At 42.0% G+C, this 12,951-nt stretch overlaps 4 protein-coding genes across 5 annotated transcripts in view; 1 reads left to right on the forward strand and 3 right to left on the reverse strand.

Annotated features, from left to right (window-relative positions):
* LOC108746884 overlaps positions 1-5,842 on the forward strand; it is an 8,316-nt gene extending 2,474 nt beyond the window's left edge. The window contains exons 2-5 of the mRNA XM_018483943.1: positions 2,968-3,107; positions 3,407-3,556; positions 3,630-3,785; positions 3,890-5,842. Coding sequence (XP_018339445.1) covers positions 2,969-3,107; positions 3,407-3,556; positions 3,630-3,785; positions 3,890-3,924 — 480 coding nt within the window. The 5' untranslated portion in view covers position 2,968 and the 3' untranslated portion in view covers positions 3,925-5,842. The remainder of the gene's footprint in view (positions 1-2,967; positions 3,108-3,406; positions 3,557-3,629; positions 3,786-3,889) is intronic.
* Positions 5,843-7,921: 2,079 nt separating this feature from the next.
* On the reverse strand, positions 7,922-8,373 carry LOC108746886. Its single transcript, XM_018483947.1, has one exon. It carries the CDS (start codon positions 8,360-8,362, stop codon positions 8,183-8,185), a length of 180 nt encoding a protein of 59 aa, XP_018339449.1. The 5' UTR covers positions 8,363-8,373; the 3' UTR covers positions 7,922-8,182.
* A 348-nt stretch (positions 8,374-8,721) lies between these two features.
* Positions 8,722-9,759, reverse strand: LOC108746885. Of its 2 annotated transcripts, none has more exons than XM_018483944.1 (3): positions 9,566-9,759; positions 9,067-9,292; positions 8,722-8,944 (listed from the first exon to the last, which is right to left on the reverse strand). In XM_018483944.1, exons 2-3 carry the CDS (start codon positions 9,254-9,256, stop codon positions 8,745-8,747), a joined length of 390 nt encoding a protein of 129 aa, XP_018339446.1. In that variant the 5' UTR covers positions 9,257-9,292; positions 9,566-9,759; the 3' UTR covers positions 8,722-8,744. The 2 variants fall into 2 exon arrangements, with proteins under 2 accessions (XP_018339446.1, XP_018339447.1); XM_018483945.1 differs by having other exon boundaries at positions 9,518-9,585.
* Positions 9,648-12,850, reverse strand: LOC108746881 (tRNA:m(4)X modification enzyme TRM13 homolog). Its single transcript, XM_018483940.1, has 8 exons — positions 12,805-12,850; positions 12,123-12,313; positions 11,833-12,023; positions 11,575-11,771; positions 10,937-11,122; positions 10,544-10,783; positions 10,005-10,470; positions 9,648-9,712 (listed from the first exon to the last, which is right to left on the reverse strand). Exons 3-7 carry the CDS (start codon positions 11,991-11,993, stop codon positions 10,034-10,036), a joined length of 1,221 nt encoding a protein of 406 aa, XP_018339442.1. The 5' UTR covers positions 11,994-12,023; positions 12,123-12,313; positions 12,805-12,850; the 3' UTR covers positions 9,648-9,712; positions 10,005-10,033.
* Positions 12,851-12,951: the final 101 nt, after the last annotated feature.

A 12,951-nucleotide genomic window follows, 5' to 3' on the forward strand; every position in this document is an offset into this window, starting at 1 on the left:
TGTTGATAAACCGAACGTTCGTTCTTGCACTCCTCGAACGCTCATTCCTACGGTATCGTATTTTTCAGACAACGCGATACTCTATCAGCTACATGACACTTTGACGTGATGATTTTTTTTCCCTCAGTTATTCTGCACGAGTGTACGGCCAGCCAGACACCTGCTGTTTATTCAGATACACAAATACCTCAACATGCCCTCCCATTTCTTCTCATGCCTCCTCCGATACGCGTGTTAACTTCAGATGTTAACTCATTCGTGTCCCTATATATTTATATATGATCGAATGAAAAAAAAATTAATGCTTTTCATAGGCTTTTTAATTCTTATCAAGCATCTCTGCACGCGTGTTTGCGCTCTCCCCGTTTAGTCCGTTGGAAATAAAGATCTACCTCTTTTTTTTTTCTAGGGTCGACTGAGAAACATCTACGCGGCGCGAAAAGAAAAACAAGAGCTGGTGTGCTCGTACTCGCGAGTTGGACACACGAAGAGAGTATATCTGGACATCGGCCAACGTCCCCTTACTCTCGGACATGTTGACCGCGTGTCCCCGGTCTATATTCGACGGCATATTATCTACTCGATATCTCTCTCCTTCTTTTTCTTTCTCGTTCCGCATCTTTTTTTTCGCATCTCGTTCTCTCTCTCTCTCTCTCTCTTCTTCCTCCTCTCCCCCTCTCTTTCTCTTGTCCATTCGTTGGACCACCGCGACGTTGCTGGACCGACAATAGGTCCGACGACGAACTTGAACAAGGCAACTTCCGCTCGCCGTCTCATTCGCGTCCGGCTGTTCTGATGCGACGATAATTTTGTCAATTCCATCAATCCGAACGCGCCGCCGCGGACGATTTTCCCTACGGATTGTTCGAATATAAGTGGAGATTTGCGTGGGGGGGGGGGGGGGGAGGGGAGAGCCAGCCAACCGACCGACCGGTGGTGGTCCAACAAGATTGCTGACGAGTGCTGATTGTCTCAATGTCGGCTAATAGCCGGAATGACTGAAAAGATGCGTGCAGCAAAACGCATGTACGGTACGGAGCGAAACGCGTCGTCTCCAAGTTCTCTGGACTCTCTCGCGCACATCCGTTCTTTTAATAGATTATACATTCTTTGATTCTTCCTAGATCCACCTCCTACGTTCTATTCCGGGCTCTAAACTCGCATTTTACTCTATCTCGGGTCTTTGAACCATATTTGACACACGTCACGCAGCGCCGCCATTTCAATTCTCTTCCTCCCCTCGCTCTCTTCCTGAGAATCCAGTTGGAGCTCCGGGGATCTTGGAAGCTTTTGAGGTCTGCGGTCTCCCCGAGAAACCCGTCTTTGAATCTTGAATACGCTTCTCAGATTTAGAGTGCGGATTTAGGAGCAGCTGAGATTATGCCGCTGCTTATTCATGAATCCCCGATATTGCATAGAGAATAATCCATCATCATCTGCCGATGTTGAAACTGTGAACGACACCCGTTCTACTTCTCATCGTTGATGATTAATTAGTTCCGCGGCCTTGGTGGTCGCCTGGTTTATCGTCGTCGTCGGAGGCGCATCACCTCCAATCGTGTGCGAAACGATGGCATCGATCTAAGGAGAGACCTTGAGCCAATCGTTTATGCGTTCGTATCGCCGCGCACCCTCCAATAAATCAATCTTCGGCTTCCGCACGCTGGACTGGACAGGACTGACGTGCGGACCAATCTCTTTTCGCCGGATTTGCAGGGATATTAAAATGGATTTTAAACGTCGCTGTTAACGTTGCAGGAAAAAAATCAGAGCGCCGATTGTTACGCGGGGAAAAAATGTTCTGGTTGCGACGCAACGAGAAGGAGGCGGACAAAACGAATTTTGATCGGATGCCAATTGGAATTCTGATTGTTGTAATTGAACGTTTGGTTATCTCGAAACCGAATTGTTTCGTAGCTTCAACTACAAGTCCAGCTTTGTACTCCTCTGATTGAATCTACCAGAATTCTAATTAATGCAACGGAACTTTCTTTTTTCTTTTCCTTCTTTTCCACTGTATGGTTATTTTATAACTAGGTTGGAGGCTGCAACAAAGCGAGAAATCTCTTACTGTTTGAATGCACAGATTTTTAGTACGCTGCAACGTTTGGGAATTATCGTTATCAAAATCGACGAGGAGTTTCCGCGGCTATCGCGGAAGCGCAGACGAGATTGTCGAAACGAGAACGGCGCTTAACCGCCGCGACCGCATACGAACTATCTGCTATCTGGTGCTAAGGATTAAAATGCGAATGAGTCGCGATGACGTAAGATTTTATTTTTAGCGATCCCATTTGCAGAGCGATGCTGCGATCGGGGTTAATTATCTTTTGCGGTTCCCTCGTTAAGGGCCACTTGCCGCTATCGCGAGAGAGATCGCGACGAATTGTAACGAGGACGGAGCGCGTCGCCCCGAAAAGTTTAATAACCGCATCAACTGGGATTCCGCGAATGCGACGTCGACGTCGCGCCGCGGCGCTTCTTCCTTTGTGCCGGCCTGTCGGTGCCTCGTGACGTAGATCGCGAGTTATCGGCAATGACAGGCCGCTTTAATAGAGATTGACGCTGGACTGGCTTTAATTAACGTCAGCGTGAAATCCAGCATAAAGAAGTCTTCGCTTCGCCGATTGCTTCGCGAGAACGAAGCCCGAATGCAGATAAAAAAAAAGAAAACGAAAAAAATCAAAGCGCGTCCCTGTCTGTGAGAAGCTTAAAACCATTCCTCGGTTCGATAATACACGTCGTTGATTCATCGCGATAATCAATTTATTGATTCGAACTTGAAAAGTCGTTGATGCTGCGAAATTATTAAACCCGCAATCTGAACCGTATTTGTGAAGAAATATTTATCGATGTCGAAACGATCCACTTCCGCGAATTTACTTTGTGCAAATTAACTATTAAAGTCATAATTAAGAGTGCTTGATGAAGCGTTCTCCTTCCTTTTCTTTTTTTTTTTCTCAACAGAATGAAGCTATGCTGGAGTTTGGCTCTCGTGGCCGTCGCCTTGTTGATGATTCTTACGAATGCGCGAGCGGAAGCTGATCTGTGGGAGGAGGATGACAAGGAGGTGCTTGTACGGACAGTACGTGGTACTAAGGAACGAAGTGAGTGCTTCTTTCTGTAATTAATCCATTACCCCCCTTTCATCGTGACGTTGTTTTATCGAGCGGTCGCGAATATAAACCGTCTATATAACCGTCTATATAACATACGTATATAAACGGCGTAATTAGAAGTCGTTCCTTGTCGACCTTAAAAATCTCCCTCCTTTCCTCTCTCTCTCTCTCTCTCTCTCTCTCTCTCTCTCTCCCCCTCTCTCCCCCCCTCTCCCTCTCTTTCTCTATTCGCTTGATCGATGTTACGTCCAATTGTTTCTATTGACGTTTCGCATTTGCTGACGCAGCATCCGGCAGCTCCTCATCGTGCAGATATGTAAAGGGTCAATGGTCGGAATGCGACTCAAATACCAACACGCGGTCGCGCACTCTGAGCCTCAAGAAGGGCGACAAGTCCTGCGAGCAGACCAAGACTATACAGAAGAAGTGTAAGAAAGGTGAGTCCGCGATTAATGTATCGTCGCAAGAAGCGAGTTCGGGAATACATCTTAATTCGATCGTTGATCGCAGCATGTCGATACGAGAAAGGCACGTGGAGCGGATGCGCGAATCAGATGATGACGAGAATCGATAATTTGAAAGCGAACAGCGATACATCCTGCGAAAAGACGCGACGGCTCACCAAAAGGTGTAAACCAGAGACCAACACCAAGAAATCTGCCAAAGGTAATACCTCTCGTTCGGTCGATTGATTTTTCGTCGCGACAGCCCGTAGGGTGAAGAAAATTTAAGCAGCAAGCGCGAGCCCTTGTTTGTTTTTCTGTTTCCAGGTGATCGATCGAACAAGAAATCGGGCAAGCAGTAATTATCCGCCACACAATCTCCAATCATTTCTTCTAATCGGGCAACGAAAGCGCACTTTCATCTCTACGATCCCCCAACTTCTTTCGATCCCTTTTCCTATCGCTAATTAAATGCGAGGCAGAGCAAAATTTGAATCGATCGTCGATCGAAATTATATATATATATATATATACTGCCTAGGAATCATTTGCATTTTGGATGCAGACGCGTACCGCGTAACTGTAAACCGTTTTTAAAGTGCGCTGCAGCCGTCGATTAATTACTGTTAATAATTACGGGATACTGCATACGTTTCGGTGATCACATCTGTTCTCGGCAGTAACTCGGTTATTAACCCTTCCAGGGTTTTCTTGTGCTATTATATTACTATTAATTAGTAATAATTTACATCAGGTGCATGTTGCGCGTTAAATTTTGGCTGAAATGTTTTGACAATTTCAACTTCCGAGTAAACATATTAGATTGGTTACACCTAATAATGGGTCCGAGGTTTGTATGGAAAATATCATGTTCGTAAGCGTATGCCTGTGTCGAGGAGACTCTTCTATCTAACCCATTGACATAATTTGCAACGAGTTCCCCTGTTAGAGGAGTTATTGATCGCATAAAGGTATTCTAAAAATGGACGATGGCGAGATCTTGGAGGGTTAAGCCGCGCAATCAACCGAAGAATTGATTGGGAACCGATACGTAACATGTTCGAGATGACGAAAGCTGAACAGGGCCGATCGTCTAGACACATAAGTGATGCAGTTTGTGCATTGAATTTTCGCGAATTCGACACTCGCGTCTCTCGATGCGACATTTTTTTTTTCATGACTTGTGAATTCGGATATTTAAAGATCTGTAAGGATTCAGGAGTTAGCTTTCTTAGCGTGTTCTTGCAAAATCTGCACCACTGGTTGTTTCATTAATGAGCGTAGCACACATCGTAGAGCTCCCTGACTAGCAGCAGCCGCCATTTCGGAGGTTTGCAGAGGATAAGATCATCCGCCAAAGTTGTTCTCTCGTCTTCCCGCAGCGATATTATATTATTATTAATATTATTAATATTATTGTTTATCACACAAGAAGCAGCAGCGACTCCCATTTGGCTTAGCTGCTGATCCACTTAAAATCATGTACAATATTTGTCATACTAAACAGCTTTCATTCGATTGTCACATAAATATACAATGTTCGGTGTTCAAAGTAACTGTGTCCTGTATCATATAACATGCGCGAGATATTCCGACAATTATTACGCCGTCGCGAAGGTTCGTCAGTTTAAACAAAGATGTTCGGGCGAGAAGCATCCGTCCTGTGTGGCATCTTCAAAACGGTCACGATGAATCAAAAATTATAAAATCAAAATGTACGATCAAACGATACACATCAAAATGACACATTTGTCGAGAGAATTCAAATAAAATGCGAAAAAAAAATATACTGTATTATTTAGCACAGAATGTTCGCGCGAGCCTAATGAATTTATCCGGAATCCTCCGCGCCCCTTTCGGCAGGACGTTGTCACTTCCGATGTTAATATTCGCAATTAACGTTATAATAATATTGTATCAAGTGATAACTGGCAATTATGGAAACTCGCCAATGAGCATGAAAATCAAACTGAAATAACTCGTCGTCTCGTCAAACATGCACGCTCGCGCGTGCAGGAAAGAGAGAGAAAGAGAAAAAGAGAGGTAGATCACTGGATATCTTTTCGATGCTACAAAAATCAAATCCCTCCTCCCCGCATACAAGATTGTAATTCGTTTTTAAGTCTAGATGTATAACCGGAGGGCTCGTCGATGACAAGAAGTTAAGCCTGTTTGCGCGTTTGGTAGTTACACGCGAGTGCGAGTTGCGTCGTGCGGATGTGTCTACGCAAGAATGCATAGGGGGTAGATGAGGCCTGAGGAGAGAGTATTTTTCACATACGAGCATACAATAATATTTTGAAGGTATCTCTTCCACGTCTCCATCCTAGATCTCCGATACGCGACAGAGAGACTCCGGTCCTTCAGCTCCGAAAGTCGAGAATACAAGCGTCGAGATTATCGGCGAGATTCTTCCGCGCGTCGGATTCCGAGGACCTCCAGGAGAGTTCATCTAAGAAATCCCTGTGGACGCCGTACGCGCGTCATCGTCAAGCGCCTAGTTCTAGCTCCCGTATTACAGCATATCATCATTACGCGTGAAGCGAATTTTATCGATAAACTAGGATAGCGTTATCTTTCCCTTTTTTCGACTCTTCGCTAATTACTGTCCTCACTGATCCCACAAATTCTTCCAAACCGATGAACTCGACTTCACCGGATACATTCGTCGTTCCCTCCACCTCGAATTGCTAAGGTCGTAGCTGTGTTCCGCACCGAGATCGGTTCGTAACCAGGGACACACCACGGAAGTCGACTCGTTACGTGCAAAAGCATTCAATGTGTCCCCCATGAACGTTACATCTATCTTACAATGCGTAATAATTGCATGTGTGATCTACGGGGATCGTTCGCGCTATTCCTCTCGAAAAAGCTCCTTCGGTGTCCGAAGATCGCTACACTTTTTACGAAATGCGCGAGTTCGCGTGCCTCTTAGTTTTCGTAGGAATCTTATGCTCTTAACGATCGTGCAGGATTGCGGAATTTCTGAACCATCCGAATGCGTCTCAGCAGTGTAAAACAGATGTAACGAGTCTCGTGCTTGACTTCTCTGTGTGGAGCTCGCAGAAAGCTCTCCATGTTTTAATCGCATTGTAACATAGCATGATAGAAAGATACATCAGTAAACCTAGAGGCTAATTTTTCAAATCCTTCGATAAAATTACAGGATGTCTCGAGGAGAATGCGTATACGTCGATAGCAAATGTCCGTGCTCCTTTGGAGAAACTTCGAAGCGGATTTCTCTCTGGCTACGCAAATTTGTAACAAGTCGTGAATGAAATTCTGCAAATCGGCAGACCTGCGCTCCGACACTTGTCAAGAAAGATTAGATATAGCACAATTTTAATTTCCTTTAATTGCCTTTAAATTATATAGTTCCGCTCTGGAAAATCCCTCTCGATAGTTCTTCCAGGACAGCTTTTTGCTATCTGCGTGCACTGCACCCTGCGGAATATATATAAATCATAGATATTCTAGATATTATAATAAGAGAATCGTTCAGAACTTTATTCGTTAGAATTAAAATAATTAGAGACATGCAAATCACCCTTCTAATTACGGACCGTTGAGTTTCATGATCGTCGATCTTGTTGATGGTTTAATCTTGTTAGTGCAACTATAGAAATTGTAATAGACTGCTTTGACCATTTCCATTGGTATGACAGATCGCTAAAAATTTTCTACGTATTTCGTTAAGATTAAACAAATTCGATTGTACATTTTCCAAAGATGTCAATTTGTTATACAAATCGATAACTGCTTCGCAACGATTTAGATAAATAATTGTTAAATGTTATTTGTATAAATCGCTGATCGCGCGGTTGTTTCATTATGGACAGTTTCGTCAGAACGTATAGCTTAGGATAGCTCCTGAATTTTGGATGTACTGTAGCTCGATGAAATCGATGATTTTCTTTACGAACTACTATAAAAATTGTATAATGTATCTACTTACTTATTGAAATAATTGTGTAACCATTACACATGTAACAAAAATCCAATGTTGTCAATAAAAGTAAAAATATTATATATACAAGAGTGATGTGATCCATTCAAATTGCGCTGATCGGGGTTTGTACAATTTCGTAAAAAGATCTTCGAGGTAGAGATTTTCATGATATGTGTTTTATTCGTAAAATGAGAATTCAATATAAAAATTACAAAAGTGCTCAATTATCGATATTATACAAAAATTATTCGAACAATGTAGATTTAATAATAATATCAAAGAGACATGTGTGGACGGACATAAAAAATTCTTTCTCAACAATGTCTTATATACTTGTATAATTCCATTTTATAAAAATTCCTTCGGAATTGCACTAATTTTTGAAAAAGGCACGTACGAGTCTATATTAATAAAAAATATATTAGTACAAATACATAATAAATGGACGGATATAATCATTTAACTTATACGACCAATATTGTGTATACGCAATATTGTGTCTATATATGAAATGTGTGTCACAGAGAAAAAGCAGTTATAAATAGTTTGGAAAGTTATTTACGTTCAATTTACGTTTACAGCAAAAGTACTAATCGGCAATTTCATTTATATATTTTTAAATGAAAGAGCTGTGCGATACGAGTACATTTTCGAAACGGTAATATCCGTTTTCACGCCATGGAGAGAGATAGTTTTCTGGAATACGCTTTGCCTTCCCATTCTTGATCAGATGGCAATGGCTCGTGTCGTAATTTGCAGAGACGTGCGCCATACTTCAGCATCACGATTATAATGCAAACTACAAAGAGAGTCAGGCAGGCCGTAGCAGGCCAGAAAACGTGCAAGCCCATAATAAAATATTCTTTTATATCTATCCGAGATTATAGACTATTTGCAACTAGTGTCCTGTGCAATTATTGAAAATAACTTGCGAAGCAAGTCGCAGTGATGTCACAATTTTTAAATTATATTGATTTTATATAAAAAAATAAAAATTATTCTTTCAATATATGTAAAAGCAGGTCAATAAATCTATGAAAACAATGTTGGTGGTGAAAGTTTCAGTGTATAGTAGCTAAGGCACAAGCTTCACAATGCAATTAACTGGGTGCAAAGGGCTAATTAGACTCTATTGTACTCAATTAAACTCTTTGACTTTGAACGTATTCTTAAGCGTAGATGTTACTACTACTATTTTCCAACACTGCTCTTCAGTTGGTGCTGCCAGCTACTTTAGATCTCACTCTCGCGTTTTTGCATCTCCATGTACTCCTGGGGCTGTGGCGTGGTACTCTGAGACTCCGGATCGTGATACTGAACAATCTCGTGCCTCACTTGAGGATACTTGATGAGACCAGGTTCTAACTCGCTCAGATCAAGCGGCGGTGTTTTATGCGGCAATACAGTCCATAGAGGTTGGATCCACCTATTGCCTAAATCCCAACAGGATAATATGCTATTAAAAAATAAGAGAAACTGTATCAGTCGCGCGCGCCCGCGTAAACTATGTGGTGTGTACTCTTATATACAGACTGAAGAAACTGATCTAACTCACCGGAGTTGCGATCTTGCCAATATTCACGGTGTCGCGAGCACCAACAGAACACGATGTTCAAAACAAATAGAAATACGCCTAGGACGGTGCAGAGAGCAATTGTGACATAGAATGCAGTAAAGTCGCCGTACAAGTGCTCCTTAAAATACGGATTCTTCAAGTATTCGTCGCGCTCGTCTAGAATAGACATGTCACAACGTTAACGGCCACGTTACTTGCTTATTTTCTGAAAAAACAAAGGAAAGAGGCAAGTTCTGTAAGAATGTCGCAGCTATCAGGCGTGGCTTGGCGCGACGTGCTACATAGGATGTGTACACACAACTTTGTATACACCGATTGATGAATCGCGCAGCTATCGTTATCGGCAATCTTTACTACGGCACGCACAAGTACGCGCAGGCAGGTAAAAATAGATACTGATTTAGGTCAAAAGCAGGTGTGTATACGTTACGTGTAAATTCCACGGGTCACGCGCGTCCTATTCACGGCTTAGGCATACCTCAATGGCGGTTCTTTTTTTCTCTCTCCTCTCTTCGTGCCGTCGATACCAATTCCACTTGGCGGTAAAGCGCTACCCTGGAAGTTGGGCGATAAGAAAAGGAGCAGGTAGCTAGACTCCAACTCCACACTTCACATCGAACGTACGCTGGAATGTTTGAACGGTGTTAGATCACTCGTATTGGGCGGGGCATTTTGTTCAGTGGGGGAGATTATTTGTGACTTGCGTACTACTTCAACCCGTCATTCAATTAAGTGTGTCGGTAAGTTCGAGGTTGATAAATTAAAAAGTAAACTATACCGACCGAGGCGATAAGGAAATGCGGAAATCAACGGACGGTAACAGCCAATCTTGCGTTGATATATTGATCGAAATATAAATTTACGTAAATATGTAATTTATTATAAAAAAAATGAGAATAATTTTTAAGATAACGTACAAGTTGACAGTAAATTCAACATATTCCAGTTACGACGAATGTTCTCGAGTAGCCACAATGCACATATTTTCTAATGAAACATCAGTGGAGATATAATAAAGCAGCTCAGCCTGAAATCCAACGCTCTTCAAAAAGATCAAACGACCCCAATTCAGCAATATTTTAGCTTTGCGCCCGATAACTTCACGTTCATCTGATTTCGAGGAAATTCCGCTAGCTGCGTCTGATGTTGCGTCACTTGGCGAGTTAACGTCGCTCTTTAAACGACAACCACAAGTCGCCCAACTGACTATGCTGCATAGAACAGGAAACTCGTCCGCGGTAAAGCCACATTGTTGCAAGTACTTCCTGCCCACGTACGACGAGTACTCGCACTTATGATGACAACAAAACGCGACGATTAGACCGCGTACGTCGACCTTGGGTTCGCTGTTCATCGACTTTATTAAACAACGTATTGCCAAGTCTGAAATATCCATTGTCGTCGATTATAATATAAAACAAAAATGAAACATTGTCAATAGACAAAATGAGTGTACCAGTGGCTGTTCCGCAGAGATGCTTTGCTATGCCGATCTTGTATTTGATCGGCTGGATCTCCGAGATTTGATTCAGTTGCAGATCAGCAATGTCGGCGCGTATTCTTTTCACTGTAAGGCGACTTTCCTCTATCTTAAGTTTATTATCGCTTTTGTGCCGATGACTAGAACGATCAACCAGTAGGATGCAAGAGTTTGACTTATCCTTTATAATCTGCCCCAACCAATATGTTAACTGAGCTTTAAAGGTCGACTTCATTTAGTACATTGTACAGCGTGACTCAAAATAACTGACTTAAGAATAATAACGAATTGTTCGACAAATAGAAACGAAATTTCATTAAAATAAAAAATTTAAGAGAATCAACAAATGCCGTTACAATTGAAATGTACCTTTTCCAGCTCCAAATTCGATGAAACAAGTGTCGTCTTGCATAAGACCAGCTTGCTCCAGATGCCCTAGCAGAGATGCATTTTGGAGCAAGTGCTTTCTAACTTTATTACCGCTGGTTTCATCATTTAATTTGTCTTCGAGCACGTTATGCCTTAGAATCGTTTGAGAAAATTCTGGTAGCTCATCTAAACGGGACATAACATATATAAAGACATGAAAAAGAAATTCATTTTTTAAACAAATCAAATTATACTTGACATAGTTGTCATATATTTTAAAATTACGTTTACATGAAATATTTACATATTGTTTACGTTAAACTCACATAAATTTTTTTAATATAAATAATATATAAGAAATGTAAAATATGTAAATTATTATTGAAAAAATTAAGTTTTGCGATTGTTAATACATCTGACTCTAATATTGACAAATGAAAATATATAAACGAGATAAAAGTTTTTGCACAGTCCAGTGCAACAACAAAGAACATAAATTGTTCTTTGTCATAAATTACTTATATAAATAATATACAATACAATTTACATATAGTTTACTTTGCGCATACATGTAGATAACTACATTTTACATGTAAATACAAGGCACTGAGGCCTGACTGCAGATGATTTAATCATACCGTAGGCAGCATGAATCTTCCTTATCACCATTCTTATGACAGATTCATCGAGCTGCGACAGTGGCACGCGCGGCGGCGTCGCGATAGTCTCATCATCCAAGTTTGTTCCTTCAACTACGAACGTCGGCTGCGCGTCTAGCCTTCGCTTGACGTTGCACACACCCAGGTGCTTCGTCAGCTTGGATCTATAGCATGTACTGGAAGGAGACAAATGTCATGATACCGTGCTAGAATACATCGAATTTAATGAATACTTGCTGTGTGGGATCCAGCGGACATGGCACTCTCTCATTCCCGGTGTCGGAGCCAGCGGTGTTCCGTTGATGCTCGCCGCAGTACTGATGACCTTTTTGCACTGTCATGCGGCAGAATCGCTTCTTGCGCTCAACAAAGTGCATGCAGTGATCGCTGTCCATCATATCCTCACGAAAAATTTCTTAGATACTTTTCTACTTAGGAGAAGAGATTTCGTTATGTTAGATTCCACACTGAATAGAGTGGATTTACGCTTTTAATCTTTCCGTGACATTATATGAGCCTTGTTTCACCTTGTTTAATAATCTGCCCATCTTCTTCATTATATATTGTTAAAGTATTTCTCCACCTTTGTGCTTTGATCAGATCAATATATTCTCCCTGAATTCCGCTTGGAAGAAGTCGCCGCAGGTTAGGATTATCGGTCTAGCACGAAGTGACGTACAATTCGATAACTATACTGCTTCGCTGCCAGATGACGCCACTGTTCAATTTTCCCGCAAATAAAGGATTAGTTTCGCCAGCGTTCCTAACGAGGGCGTTGCCAGCACGATTATGGACTAGCATGGATCTCGAATTCGTCGATTTCAATCGCAAATCCTCGATCCATAATCGAATGCCGTGTAATCACACTCACCGAGAGTATCGAAAAAAAAAAATAAATAAATAAATAGCGATTGTTGTAATCGCGAGATTGCTTTGAGAGACACTCCCGTCTCGAATAATTCGCAATAAAAAATTCAAAAACTGATTCTCTCAAGCGTGCATTGAATCGAGGCTAGAAATTTAACCATGCCAAAGTCTTACAGATTCTCCTCGGGGCGGCGGTTCCGGTTTCGGTTTTCCTTTACAAATTTTTCCCGAATCCTTTCGTACAATATTTTCGAATTACTCTGGTATATTTATCGCTCACCACCGGAGAAACTGGGAGAGACTCGCGAGAGCGCGCGGGTAATTCGCTAATGTAGAGCTTACCCCGATATCAGCCCATCTCAAAGTTCACCTTTTGCCTCCCCTCATCTTTCTGCCTCCAGCCCGTCCGACCCCTTCGCTCGTCCTTCGTAATTCCCTTTTCTCGTAGCTCGTTCTCTCTATCCCCCCCCCCCCCCCCCCCCCCCCCCC

This window comes from Trachymyrmex septentrionalis, unplaced genomic scaffold (assembly GCF_001594115.1).
Source record: "Trachymyrmex septentrionalis isolate Tsep2-gDNA-1 unplaced genomic scaffold, Tsep1.0 scaffold19, whole genome shotgun sequence".
Classification (NCBI taxonomy): domain Eukaryota; kingdom Metazoa; phylum Arthropoda; class Insecta; order Hymenoptera; family Formicidae; genus Trachymyrmex; species Trachymyrmex septentrionalis.